At 38.8% G+C, this 15174-nt stretch overlaps 1 protein-coding gene across 13 annotated transcripts in view; it reads right to left on the bottom strand.

The window, feature by feature from the left end:
• The window catches only part of Dop1a (DOP1 leucine zipper like protein A), a 102540-nt gene that overhangs the window by 15002 nt on the left and 72364 nt on the right, over positions 1-15174 (bottom strand). For all 13 annotated transcript variants that reach the window (XM_087562236.1, XM_087562240.1, XM_087562243.1 and 10 more), the window contains 7 exon segments: positions 14943-15068; positions 12793-12927; positions 9975-10030; positions 8740-8844; positions 6654-6720; positions 6153-6297; positions 5924-6003 (listed from right to left, as the gene is read on the bottom strand). In XM_087562236.1, the coding sequence (XP_087418362.1) occupies positions 5924-6003; positions 6153-6297; positions 6654-6720; positions 8740-8844; positions 9975-10030; positions 12793-12927; positions 14943-15068 (714 nt within the window).

Raw genomic sequence — 15174 nt, 5'->3', positions numbered from 1 at the left:
TTCAATACTTTTTGTTTTTTTTAAATTTAGTTTATATTGAATGTAGGAAATAATGGGTTTACTATGGTACTTCCTTACACACATACAATGTAATTTGACTGTATTCACCCCATGACTCTAATCCTGCTCCCCCTTGTCCTTTTCTATATTCTTTTACTTTGTTGTTCCTGTTTTTTTTTAAGGTTTATTTATTTTATATATGTGAGTACACTGCAGCTGTCTCCAGACACACCAGAAGAGGACGTCAGATCCCATTACAGATGGTTGTGAGCCATCATGTGGTTGCTGGGATTTGAACTCATGACGTCTGGAAGAGCAGTCAGTGCTCTTAACCACTGAGCCATCTCTCCAGCCCCTGTTGTCCCATTATTAAGATTAAAATTAAATCTTTTTTAAGATTTAATCTTAATTAAAGATTTTAATTAAGATTAAAATTCCATGAGATGTGAGACATCTGCTGTTGTGAGAATGACTTAGTAGACTTAACACAACAATCTCCAGCTCCACCCATTTTTAAAACAAATGGCATATTTCCATTTTTCATGTCTGAAAATAACTCTATTTTGTATATATACAACATTTTCTTCATTCATTTGCTGATGGGGATTCAGGCAAATTCTGTAATTTGGCTATTTTAAATGTACAGGATTTGTACAGGTGTCGTGAAGCTACCTCTGTAGTGATTTGATTCTGTTTAGGATACCTAGATAGAGGAATCGTATGCTATGGAATCTACAGAGATGCTCGCACAGCTGACGGTAGTAAAGTTATGGAGCCAACCTAAGGGTCTAACAGCAAAGGAACAGAAAAAGAAAACGTGGCATCTATGTACAGCAGACTGATTTTTTCAACAACTGAGGCAATGAAACTATGTCATTTCCAGGAAAACAGATGCAGGTAGAGATAATTACATTAGCAAATTAAGTCAGTACTAGAAAGACAAATTTTATCTGTAGTCCTCGATTTTAAATAAGTACATAAAATCATGAATGTATGACATGAAAGTCCAAACAAAACTCCCAAGAAGAATGGAGGTGCTAAGGGGAGAGGGTTAGGAAGAGGGGAGACTGGCTAGGGTATTTTTAATACACAGCATATACTCATCTGAATGTGTCTTTATTTAACAGTACCATGTAGAATAAGAACACACAACGAAAAGTCTAAACACATTAAAAACACAAATACTACAAACTTAGGCTTAAACTTAACCAATGATATAGAACTTATCAAGCATTGCCAAAGGTTAAGTGGGACATTGGAAAACAGAAAGACCTTCTGTGGATTAACAGAGGTCACACTGTGAAAACTGTCACAATACTCAAAGCATCTGCCAGTCAACACAATCTCTATCACAGTTGCCACGCCATTCTGCAGAGAAACAAACAGAAAGTCGTAAGGAATAGAGGACGCAGAATACCGACAAAAGAGCATTGCTGCCGGTACCACTATTTTTGATTTCAAACAGTATTGCAGAGCTACAGAACACATCCAGTATGGTAATGGTGTGAGAACTGACATATGGGATAGAAGAGAAAACTGAGAAATAAGTCCACACCTGTCTACAGTACTCTCATTTTTGAAAAGGGTGCCAAAGGGTGAGGAGAAGGACATTTTTTAAACAAGTACAACTGGAAAAACTCCTTACCTACACATGGGATTCACAGAAGACTGACACTAGATCAATGCAAAATGGAGAGGCCTAGTGTTAATACCTGCAATGCTAAAACTACCAGAAGAAACTACAATAAGTTTCAAGATGTAGATACAGTGACTGCTTTGTGAATAGGACTTCAATAGCTCAGGGCGTAACTGCAAAAGTTGACAAATGGGATTTTTTTTTTTAATCAAATTAAAAAGCTTCTGGACAGCAAAGGGGCAGCAAACAAAAAAGTCTCTAAAAACGATTTCACAGATGATTAAGAGGCGAATACATATAAAACCAAAAAAGCAGATAATTTCCAATAAATGGACAGATGGAGATTTATTTTTAGAATGAAGATAAACAAATGGCCAATATATTCCTGAAAAAATGCTCAATTCGTCTAGCATTAGAAAAATGCAAATAGGGCTGGGCATGGTGGCACACACTGTTAATCCCAGCACTTGGGAAGCAGAACAAGCATATTTCTGTGAGTTCGAGGTCACCCTGGTCTACAGAGCAAGTTCCAGGACAGCCAGGGCTACACAGAGAAACCTCTTCTCAGAAAAACAAAACAAAACAAAACCAAAATAGAGAAAAACAAAAGCAAGTGTGATACAGCAGAAAAGGACAGAGAACCTTTCATGAAATGGCCAGAACTTAAACTAGTTCAAACAGTATGGAAACTGGTAGGGAGGCTCCTCAAAAATGAAAAATATAAGGAGCAAGAGAGCAGTGTCTTAAGATCACTATCATTTAACAAACACTAAGACAAATACGGTCAAGGTCAAAGCCCTGCATCTGGAGCTGCAGAGGAGCCTCAGTCCTGCAGAGGTGCCTGCTGGACAAGCATGAGGACCCAAACTGGGAATGGTGGTGTGGATGTTTATCCCCAAACTGGCAAGGCAGAGACAGATGAATCCCCCAGGTCTCTGGCCAGCCATTCTCCAGTTTCAGTGAGGAGACTGAAAAATAAAAGGTGGAAAATGAAAGACGAGGAAGGGAGCTGGAGAGATGGCTCAGCGGTTAAGAGCAGCGATGGCTCAATATATGGAAATCCATCAACATAATACAACATATAAACAAACTCAAAGCTAAAAACCACATGATCATCTCATTAGATGCTGAGAAAGCATTTGACAAAACTCAACACCCCTTCATTTTAAAAGTCCTGGAAAGATCAGGAATTCAAGGCCCACACCTAAACATAGTAAAAGCCATATACAGCAAACCAGTTGCTAACATTAAACTAAATGGAGAGAAACTTAAAGCAATCCCACTAAAATCAGGGACTAGACAAGGCTGCCCACTCTCTCCCTACTTATTCAATATAGTTCTTGAAGTCCTAGCCAGAGCAATCAGACAACAAAAGGAGATCAAAGGGATACAGATCGGAAAAGAAGAAGTCAAAACATCACTATTTGCAGATGATATGATAGTATATTTAAGTGATCCCAAAGTTCCACCAGAGAACTACTAAACCTGATAAACAACTTCAGCAAAGTGGCTGGGTATAAAATTAACTCAAATAAATCAGTAGCCTTCCTCTACACAAAAGAGAAACAAGCCGAGAAAGAAACTAGGGAAACGACACCCTTCATAATAGTCCCAAATAATATAAAATACTTTGTCGTGACTCTAACTAAGCAAGTGAAAGATCTGTATGACAAGAACTTCAAGTCTCTGAAGAAAGAAATTGAAGAAGATCTCAGAAGATGGAAAGACCTCCCATGCTCATGGATTGGCAGAATTAATATTGTAAAAATGGACATCTTGACAAAGGCAACCTATAGATTCAATGCAATCCCCATCAAAATTCCAACTCAATTCTTCATAGAGTTAGAAAGAGCAATTTTTGTTATTCCAAATGAATTCCAAATTCATTTGGAATAACAAAAAACCCAGGATAGCAAAAACTATCCTCAACAATAAAAGGACTTCTGGGGGAATCACCATCCCTGAACTCAAGCAGTATTACAGAGCAATAGTGATAAAAAAACTGTATGGTATTGGTACAGAGACAGACAGATAGACCAGTGGAATACAATTGAAGACCCAGAAATGAACCCACACACCTATGGTCACTTGATTTTTGACAAAGGAGCCAAAACCATCCAATGGAAAAAAGATAGCATTTTCAGCAAATGGTGCTGGTTCAACTGGAGGTCAACATGTAGAAGAATGCAGATCAATTCATTCTTATCACCCTGTACAAAGCTTAAGTCCAAGTGGATCAAGGACCTCCACATCAATCCAGATACACTGAAACTAATGGAAGAGAAAGGGGGGAAGAGCCTCGAATACATGGGCACAGGGGAAAATGTCCTGAAAAGAGCACCAATAGCTTATGCTCTAAGATCAACAATTGACAAATGGGATCTCATAAAATTGCAAAGCAATTGTAAGGCAATGGACACTGTCAATATGACAAAATGGCAACCAACAGATTGGGAAAAGATCTTTACCAATTCTACATCTGACTGAAGGCCAATATCCAATATATACAAAGAACTCAAGAGATTAGACTCCAGAGAATCAAATAACCCTATTAAAATATGGGGTACAGAGCTAAACAAAGAATTCTCAACTGAGGAATATTGAATGGCTGAGAAGCACCTAAAGAAATGTTTAACATCCTTCCTTAGTCATCAGGGAAATGCAAATCAAAACAACCCTGACCTACCACCTCACACCATTCAGAATGGCTAAGATAAAAATCTCAGGCGACAACAGATGCTGGTGAGGATATGGAGAAAGAGGAACACTCCTCCATTTTTGGTGGGATTGCAAGCTGGTACAACCACTCTGGAAGTCAGTCTGGCAGTTCCTCAGAAAACTGAACATTGTACTACCTGAGGACCCAGCTATACCACTCCTGGGCATATACCCAAAGGATGCTCCAACATAAAACAAGGACACACGCTCCACTATGTTCATAGCAGCCTTATTTAAAATAGCCAGAAGCTGGAAAGAACCTAGATGTCCTTCAACAGAAGAATGGATACAGAAAATGTGGTATGCTTACACAATGGAGCTACTAAAAACAATGACTACATGAAATTTATAGGCAAATGGATGGAACTGGAAAATATCATCCTGAGTGAGGTAACGCAGTCACAAAGAACACACATGGTATGCACTCACTGATAAGTGGATATTAGCCCAAAAGCTCGGAATAACCAAGATACAGTCCACAGCCCACATGAAGCTCAAGAAGAAAGACTAAAGTATGGATGCTTCAGTACTTCTTAGAAGGCAGAACAAAATACAAGAGGAAATATGAAGACAATGGAGCAGAGACTGAAGGAAAGGCCATCCAGAGACTGCCACACATGGGGATCCATCCCACATGCAGTCACCAAACCCAGTCACTATTGGGGATGCCAAGATGTGCATGCTGACAGGAGCCTGATATTGCTGTCTCCTGTGAGGCTCTGCCAGAGCTTGATAAATACAGAGGTTAGCTTGCAGCCAACCATTGGACTGAGAACTGGATCTCCAATGGAGGATTTAGAGAAAGGACTGAGGTAGCTGAGAAGGTTTGCAACCCCATAGGAAGAACAACAATATCAACCAATCAGACACCACAGAGCTCCCAGGGACTAAACCACCAACCAGAGTACACATGGAGGGGCCCATGGCTCCAGCCGCATATGTAGCAGAGGATGGCCTTTTTGGGCATTAATGGGAGAAGAGACCCTTGGTCCTGTGAAGGCTTGATGCCCCAATGTAGGGGAATGCCAGGGCAGGGAGAGGGTAGGGAGTGGGTATGGGGAGCACCCTCATGGAGGCAGGGAGTTGGGGGTTAAGATAGTGGGTTTCCAGAGGGGAAACATTTGAACTGTAAATAAAGAAAATATCCAATAAAAGAAAAAAGACAAAAAAAAAAAAAAAAAAGAGGTCCTGAGTTCAATTCCCAGCAATCACATGGTAGCTCTCAACTATCTGTAATGGAATCTGAGACCCTCTTCTGGTGTGTCTGAAGACATTGACAGTATACTCATATAAATAAAATAAATAAATCTTTAAAAAATAAAGAGGAGGATACCTAATTCAACCTCTGGCTTTTACATGCACAGGTGTACATGGATGTCTACACACACATGTGCGCTCACATACATATAGACACATACATTGCCACACACTGTCTTAAACTTGATAATTCTATGTACCAGTGATTTCTAGATAGATTTTTGAAATTAAAATTATTCTATGAGAAATTCTGATTAATATGTACTATTTAGCTGTTTGAGTATGCATGTGAAAATACTTGATAATATTTACCTCAGAGAGCAATGTCAGTGCATGGACACTATATACAGAAGGAGTTATGTTTGAGGTTTCCATTGCAGGAGATAGCATATCTAATAAGAGAAAAGATGATTAGTATTGTCTCACTGAGAAAAGCTACTAGCTAGTAAAAATAATATACAAAAGAATGAGCTTATGTTACAGGGCTAACTAACACTGCTTAGTGAATATATGCTGAGAGAATAAGACGACAGAGCAATACCTTCAACATCAGACTCTAAATTAGTTCCATCCACCATTATTTTGGGAGAAGGCTTAACTTCCAGATTTCGTCGGAGCCATGTTGTCTGTTCCAGAGAGGAACCAGCAATTGCACCAATAGCATCCACTATTTTGTGAGTCACATCCTAGAGAAACAAAGAAGAACTATGTGCGTACATACAGAAAATGAATTTAAAAAAGTTTTGAAGTGTTTTATTTACTAATAATAGACATTTTATAATACACATTCCTTCCCACTCCCTCACCAATGGTTTCATGTAGCTTCAAGTGACCTCAAACTCAATGTATGTTGTAGATGCTGCCCTTGGATTCCTGATTCTGCCACCTCCCAAGAGCTGCGCACTACCTAATACTATTTTTTTTATATGGTAGTCAATCTTATATTTTACTGAATGTTCATAGTTAGAACATCATAGATCATTTTATATTGCTCCTAATTTTAACTAATTTTGGTAACAACCTTGAATTCAGAATGCCTTACCTGAAGGTCTCTTTGGTCTTTTTTATTTTCCAAACTAGGATTTTTCATAATAAACTCATTCAGAACCCTGAAAAGAGCCATTAAAAAGTAGTTATCAGTCCAAAGAAAATGAAAATGATATCACACAATTTCTTATAGTTTTCCAATAATTAACATTTATGCATAAGCAGATACAATGATATTAAGAGCAGTATTATTTGTAAGAACTTTCAACTGGAAGAGGTCCAGATGTCTTGCATAACAGCAGGAGGATTTGTGGCTAAGATGCTAAATGGTAATGATAGCGAATCATATTTGCTGTTTTCTGTTCTTCAGCCCCCATGACAGTGTCTCTTGAATGTGGTGGTATAAATGACTTTCCTCATGTCTAGAATTTTGAGCAAATCACTATCCACTTCAATGACATATATAAGTGGCAAGGCACTGGTCTAAGAAGTTAAAAAAATTCCCTTTCTTTCCCCACTCCACCTACCCTTGCTGTTTTATGTTACTTCTTGCTTCTAAATCCTGGAGCTCCTCTAATCTCCAACCCCACCTCTTACCATTCCTCATCATCCCAACTTCTTCTAGGAGGTGCTATCTCTTTCTCTAATCTTTATGTCTGTATGTGTTCTGTGATAAGCATGTGGAAGTCGGAGGACACACTCAGCTATGGTCCTTATCTTCCAACATGTTTGTTCACTGTGTATGGCATGCTAGCTGGCCTGTGAGTTTCCAGGGATTCTTGTCTCTGCCTCTCAGCTCTCTGAAGAAACACAGGGATTGTGGAGACACCCCACTGCACTGGGCACTACGTAGGCTGTACGGATGTGAGCTCAGGTCCTCACACTTTACTCTGCCCACTGAACCACTTCTTAGGCCTTCGCCTTCCTTTGAGATGCCACACAGACTCGCCTGGCTTTTCAAATTTTCTGATGACTAAATTTTCTAGCCCCTTTCTATTCTTTTTTTTGGTTCTTTTTTTTTTTTTTTTTTCCGGAGCTGGGGACCGAACCCAGGGCCTTGCGCTTCCTAGGTAAGCGCTCTACCGCTGAGCTAAATCCCCAGCCCCTGCCCCTTTCTATTCTTTTTCCTGTTTTCTAAATGTCAACTTCAGTTGTTCACATCATATCACCTTCTACTGAAATATGATTCTTAGCCCCAATCCTAAGTACCGTCCTCTCCTTCCAGATTCCTTACAGCTTGCAGTCATGCCAATCGTGCTCACTACTTTCATTCATATTGCAATAAAGTCAAGTTTCTTCCCAAGCAGCTCCCATCTCTCTTTTTACTTAATCCTTCTTATTTCATTGCCTTTTCCACACCATTGCCAAACCAGATGATGTAGTTCGTCTTAGTGTACCCTTTCCTGACTGTCTTCAGAAAGGCTTTTCATCTTCACTCTTACCACTGTGATTTATCAGGTTTTTATTAGGGTTCTGTCATGAATTCTCAAACCTGACACTACCAAAATTAATGCTTACTGTGAGTGAGGTTAGAGTGACTGGCATTTACCAACTAATCACAGATAGACTCTTTCAGAAGACTATGTCCAGGGTCCTGTGCCCCTCTTCTGTGACGTTCCTTTTAGTATGTATATATGTGCCCACTTTTTCCCTACAGTACTTCCTTACTCATCCAAAAGGATGACAGTTTTAACAGTTTTGTGCTAAGTGCTCTGTATCTTATACATGTCTAAAAGTGCTATAGTCTTTCCTATCCCTTTCCACTTACAGACCTTGTATGTCTGGTTCTGTACCTCGAAATACCTGGGAATAGACAGATCACATGCTCACATAAAACATGTTCTTCAGTGAACAGAACAATGAGGATTATGCTTTTATCAAAAGTATACGTATGCATATGTATGTATGAACACATATGTATAGATATATATTTCTGTGTGTACTGTTGGAGACTGAACTTGGGTTCTTTTGCATTATAAGTACTGAGATTTTTTAATCCTTCAAAATAACATGTTAAAAGAGATTACTTGGGTTGGGGATTTAGCTCAGTGGTAGAGCGCTTGCCTAGCAAGCGCAAGGCCCTGGCAAGGCCCTGGGTTCAGTCCCCAGCTCCGGAAAAAAAAAAAAAAGAGATTACTTACCCAAGTATAAGAAACTGCCCTGGGGCTGGAAGACTCAGCTGTATAGAATCTTTCAGAAGGACCAATAGCGATGCCCAACTATCCACTAAATTGGGCACTGGAATTCTGAAAGATAAGCCAGTTTGTATACATAGAAACCTCAGTAGACTTTAATTTACTCATATCTTCTTACGATTCTTAACACATGTTCTAAGCTGTCTGAAGATTTAAACTTTTATAGATTATGAAAGAACAGAATTTCTAAAAAAAAATCTTTTAGTTTCTATGAAGAAAAGGAAGCACATTTAAACTACTCAAAGTGATTTCTTAGGATTTCCTAAGGAGATCTCTCATTCCATCCACTCTCAAAACAGAATATAACTGCATTAGTTCTTTTAAGTTAGTCCAGCGAAGCTGCACACCAACCTTCCATCTACGGAGAAACGAGCATGCATCTGTTTGCGTCCCACCTTTACCCGACCTGAACCTACACAGAGGCTTCATGCAGTTCTTCTCCAAGTCCCTCAGTGCATACGTCAAACTCTGATAGATCTATGTTAGTCACAAATTAACACAGTTGCTCCACTGGAGGAGATTAAAATTCAGGCTTTTAAGGAAGAATTGTATTAGAACACTGCTCCTGTTCAGGGTCAGCTTACAAAAGTGAACACCAAGCATGAAGATTTTTCAAGTTGTTGTTGTTATTATTATTATTATTATTATCATCATTATTATTATTATTATTGTTGTTGTTGTTGTTGTTGTTGTTATTTTGAGACAAAGTCTCTAGTTATCTCAAAACTCACTGCGCAGACCAGGCTGGCCTAGAACTCAGAGATCTACCTTCCTCTGTTTCCACATGCAACGCACCACACCCAGCAGTTTTTTTCCAAAAAGGCAATCAAAGGAGATTGCTGCATATTCACCTCTATCAATCAAAATAGTAATCAAATAGAGGCAGTGAACATGATCTCAAGGGACAGTAGCTTCCTGTTACTCAGTATTCTGATATCTACATATTGCCGTGATATCCTACATTCACCTACACCTTTGGAGCATAGGATCTCCACGGCTCATTGGCATGCCCACGACTCCCACTAACAGCCACATTCCCTGTAGAGCTCCTTCCTTTCCTGTCAGAGGAAACAACAGCAAGAGCAAACTCACTGCTTCTGGAGAGAACCCCAGCATTTCCTTGTAGATCTAAGCTTTACAGGTGGCAGCTGAGTATGGAAAGGTCTATGTGAGCTTCTTACCTTTGTATATAAGCGTAGAAAAACTGAAGCATGCACACTTCCAGAGAAAGATGCTTCTATAAACAAAAGAAGTCAGTGTCACAGTAAAGCAAAATGATGCCTCTGCTTTTTCATTATTGCAACTAGTCTGATTTATTCTATAAGTTTTAATAAAAAATAAAAATACATCTTAAAAATGGTATTATCTTAAAAAATGCAGTTTTTTCCCTCCATTTAGTAGGGAAAATTCATAATACAAGAGCTATTTAAAACTCAGAAATTAGACAGAGTAAATGGCCACTAAAGATGGCTTATAGAGTATCAAGTTTTGAAATATTAGAAGAAGGTTGAAGAGGTTTGTATTTATCAAAATAAATTTACTTTTTGCAGTGATCATTTATTCTGGAAGCATCACAGCTATACTCATTTTATCAGAATTAGGTTACGATTTTTAGATTACATGTACATAAGTCTACTTTAGTACACATATCTGTTAAATCAGTATAGTTAGATCAACTAAGATTCATTCTTCTTAAAACTTTTTAAAACAATTGATAGTTTTTAAGAGTTATTTTAAAATTTTAATTTAATGTTTGTGTGAGTACCTAAGTGCTAAGTGTGTGTGTGTGTGTGTATGTGTGTGTGTGCGTGTGTGCGTATGTGAGTGTGTCTGTGTGTGTGTATGTCTGTGTGTGTGCGTGTGTGTGTGTCTGTGTGTGTGTGTGTGTGTGTGTGTGTGTGTGTGTGTGCGCGCATGTATCACATGCAGGCAGGAGTCTGTGGAGGCCAGAAAAGGACACTGGATCTCCTCCTCTGGAGCTGCAGTCATAGGTGGTTGTGAGCTGCCATGTAAGTTCTAGAAACCACATTCAGGTCCTCTGCAAGAATAACAAGTGTTCTTGACCACTGAGCCATCTCTCCAGTCCAAAATAAATTAACTCTTAATCACTTGAATAGTCATTAAAGATAGCTTTGCATTTCTATATGAAATTTTAATAAAGAAACATTAATATAAAAAGATAGTATTGACTAAATCATAAAATACACTGTACCTACCTTTAAAAGTCAATAAAAGAGAAAAATCAATAAGACGGAATTGGTGCTCACTGACGTCTTTTTGTTCCTACTATCTCCTCAAACATTCCCTTCTCACTATTCAAAATGTGGGAATGCCTTCAGTACAGGGCAGCACTAGTTTAGACAGGATTAATTTCTGTATTCTTTGCCCTCATGTGTATGTAGCTCGCCATCTGCCTCAAAACACTAGACAGAATCAAGCAGCAAACTAAAGTCTTAAGAGCAGCACAGCAGAGGCGTCTTCTGAACAGTCAGGTGATCGCCAAAATAGCTTGTGAGAGGCCGGAGATGCAGTCAGTGTCAAAGCACTTGGATCACGTGCGTGCGACCCTGAGTTTGACCCGTTAGCACTATGACAAAGGCGGTATGATCACCCACTGTTGACAAACACACCTTTTCTTTGGTCAATTCAGCAAAATTCATAAAAGACAAATATTTTTAGATATATGTAATAATCCCTAAAGATATGATTATACTTGTTTGGCATGGTTCAAAGTCTCATGTTTATGTTTAGTAAAGCTACAAAATTATGAACTTGTGGCACTGTCTGGACAAAGTAGAAAAGAGAAGTCCCTAAACTACATAGACCTGTTTCTCAGCTAGAGACTAGCAATGTTAAGTGGAGAGACTGTTACTTCTATTTCCTGTGGTCCTCTCTAGTGAACACAAGGTCACAGGGACAAGAGAGGTTTAGACAATAAGGAACTGATAAGGGTTGTCAGATAATGAGAGCTGAAACTGGACGTCAGGGAACCCAGAATTTGCAGTGAAGAAAAATCCATTATAGAACCATTTTTGGCAAAATGCCACTTTTGTGTTAATTTTGTACAAAAATACCCTTGAGTGAGCTTCTTCACCTTAGTGTGCCTGCTTGCTAGTGTTTGCTGACCTGTGTGTATGTGAGGCAGCACGTGCCATGTGCCTGCCTACTGGGCTGAGTGCTGCATCTGTCTCGTGCTCCACACATTTTCTCTAACATCTCAGGATCCTAGAACCTCCTTCCCTGGCTTTGGAGCCCAGACATCACAATCATAAAGCACAGTATCAGACGGGTCAAGAAATGTTGCTGTCCGGTTAAGAGCACTGACTGCTCTTCCAGAGGACCTGAGTCCAATTCCCAGCCACTACATGGTGGCTTGCAACCATCTGTAATGAGACCTGATGCCCTCTTCTGGTGAGTCTGAAGACGGCTACAGTGTACTTATATATCATAAATAAATCTTTAAAAAAAAGTGTACCATCAGGCATGGCTCCATGGGTAATCTTTTAAAAATTCATTAAGGTCATAAAAAACATGAAAACGCTGTAAAATTGTTAAAGTGGAGGAGATTAGTGAAATATGATAGCTAAGTGTAATTAAAAAAAATGTTGCTGTCTAGAACAGTGTTTTCGGCAAAACCTTGAAGTTTATAGAACTGAGAAACTCAATGGAAAAGAAATCATGTAGGCTGTGAAACCTAGAAAGTAGATTTTGAGCTCCAGCTTCTATGTTCTTAATGGGCTAAAAATCCTTACTAAGAATTTAGACCCAGCCCTGACTGCTTCTGATGTACATATGGAGAGAAAAACAGGTAATTGTTCATCACTAGCTGTAGGAGGGGTTAGACTAGCAAGGAACTCAAGAAGGTTTTTTACTAGGAGTGCTGTACAATAATCCCTGAAATCAACATAGCAATCACAATGAAATTACTGTATGCGAAGTTTTTACCTATTAGCTCCATTTCTGAAAACTGAATTCCAAACAAAAGCAAAGCTTCCTTACCTTATCCTTGGCTATGGCTGGAGGCTGCTTTAAAACTTCTTTCACAGTCTGGATAACAGTTTCTGCTCTCATGACACTGATGGAGCGAACCAGCTCTACTAGTAAGAGCTGCTCTTCACTGGCTGCAGGAATGACCTGGAGAACACATCACAGACTCCATCTCATATAGATGTCCCTTGACTACTTGTGTTAAAATTTAATTTTTAAAACCAATACATGAATCTCACTTCATAAAAATCAAGATGGCTTGTGTGTAAAGGTATTTGCCATCAAGCCTCAGCACTTGAGTTCAATCCCCAGGACCAACCATGGTGAGCTCGGAGAGAAACCTCTCTGTCATGGAGGTGCATGGGCCATTGGTGTTCACGACAAACACAGGCATGGTGGCAGAGAGACTACGAGCGAGGACTGGAGGGTGGTGCGAAGTGTGCTGTGATCCAAGCTAGGGACCTGAGCGCCACTGTTCCATTTACTGTGTAGTTTTCAGCAGCGTTACTACAAAGCTTATTTTGGTCTACTTCATTTTTTACCAAAAATTCATTCATCCCTAAAAGCTCAGACAACAGCAAGTTCCTACAATCACATATGTAAGTTTTTTAAGTAATTAATCTCATACATTTTCTTCTTCGTTTCAGTCCTCCTCGCCCCCTTAAGATACTCTTGTTGGACAGTGCACTGCTCTGCCTGGGACTGGAACACACTAGTGCTGGTATCCAAGGTCGGAGTGATGTCTGTCCTCTTGAGTAAAGGGTGACCTCGTGGCCTCGCACACTGGTGGCACAGCACATGGCTGAAAGAGCCTATAGTAAGAACTTGACTGGCTATGGAATTGTGTGTTCAGACTAATTTTCCATAAAAGTTCCCAGTATTGCTAGGATCAAGTATTACTACTATTCCTTTGGATGAGACAGTTTGGTTGTTATTTTGTTTTGTTTCTTCCTTTCCTCCCTGCATCCTCTTCCTTCCTTCCTTCCTTTTTTTTTTATTTTTTTTAAGATTTTAGCAGCTTCTCTTTATCTCCATTGTTTCTGGCAGGACAGACTGAATTTGTGTAGGGATCTTTTCAGTGATATGCATGACATGAAAATTTATTTCTTTCATTGCTAAGAAATTTCTTGTACCATTTCTATAATATTATTCTCCTATGATTTTGTTCTTTATTTCTACAGAGAGACATTAAATATCAATTATTAATCCTAATTTTAATAACTTGTCTCACCCATTTTTCTTATCTTTAAGCTTATATTTCACCTCAGGTGCTTATTTCTTTGTTTCTGTTACAGAACTAAGATATAATAAAACTTTTAATTTTTTAAATGGTCTTACCCCTTCCTATGGTATCTACTACTAAATCCTCATATGCAAAATAATGTAAAATGGCAGAAATGTTTACCTTTTTTACTTTAGGATAAAATGCATGCATGTATACATACATACATACACACACGTGTGTGTGTGTGTGTGTGGGTGTGTGTAATGTGGAATCTGAAAGAAATGACAAATCAGAAACTTGTAGGTGCACAACTATGTATTTTTGAAAGTAAAATTATTTAATAAAATTACTACTCTGATATACCATGAATTATTTCCAATAGAAAACAGTGTTTTCTAGATTGTAAGTTCACAAGGGAAACAAAATTTTCATTCATACAATCCAGTTGAAACCAACATGTGAACTGCACTTAGCGATAGCAACAACTTAACAGCCATCAGATAATGAAAAACAAAAACAGATAAAAGCATTCTCCAATCTTTGCTTTCTACCATCACTAGATTAACACATATGCAATGTTATAATCCTTCCTGGCCCACAGTGACAGGCCTGATGCCATAGCTGATTTCTCTATCCTACTGACGAACACCTTGTTTTTCCATGCTGAGGTTGGACATGTGGCCTTGTGCATGCAAGGCCAGAGCCCCAGGACTGAGGCATTCTCTAGCCCTAAAGTGTAATCTTTCACACTTGATATCATATTTTAATAAAGACTTTAGACAATAAGTCATTATGTAGAGCTGTAGAAAAGATTTTATTTCTACAGTGAAACTAATGAAGAATTAAAAAATCATCAGCACGTAGAAAATGAAATAGATAAGCATGGTCTTTCCAAGTGAACTACAAAGTGTGGCGTGTTTAATTATGAACACAATACCTTTGTTCTGGAAGGGGTCTTGTTCTGTCTTCTTCCATTCCACACAAAGGCAATGGCAGCCATGAAATGAACACCATGATTCATTGAAATGGGTCCCAGTAATTCCAGGATTTGTTGTCTCAAGTTCTGAAAGAATGTAAGCATTTTACAAGTAAAATAAGACATGTAAGCATTAACGGCTAGATTAAACATTCAATCCAGTAATTCAGGGACACCTGTTAAGCATGTTAAT

This window comes from Rattus norvegicus, chromosome 8 (genome assembly GCF_021556685.1).
Source record: "Rattus norvegicus strain SHRSP/BbbUtx chromosome 8, alternate assembly SHRSP_T2T, whole genome shotgun sequence".
NCBI classification, from domain to species: domain Eukaryota; kingdom Metazoa; phylum Chordata; class Mammalia; order Rodentia; family Muridae; genus Rattus; species Rattus norvegicus.
Note: the sequence above shows the minus strand (reverse complement) of the source record. Positions and strands in the feature narration are given on the sequence as shown.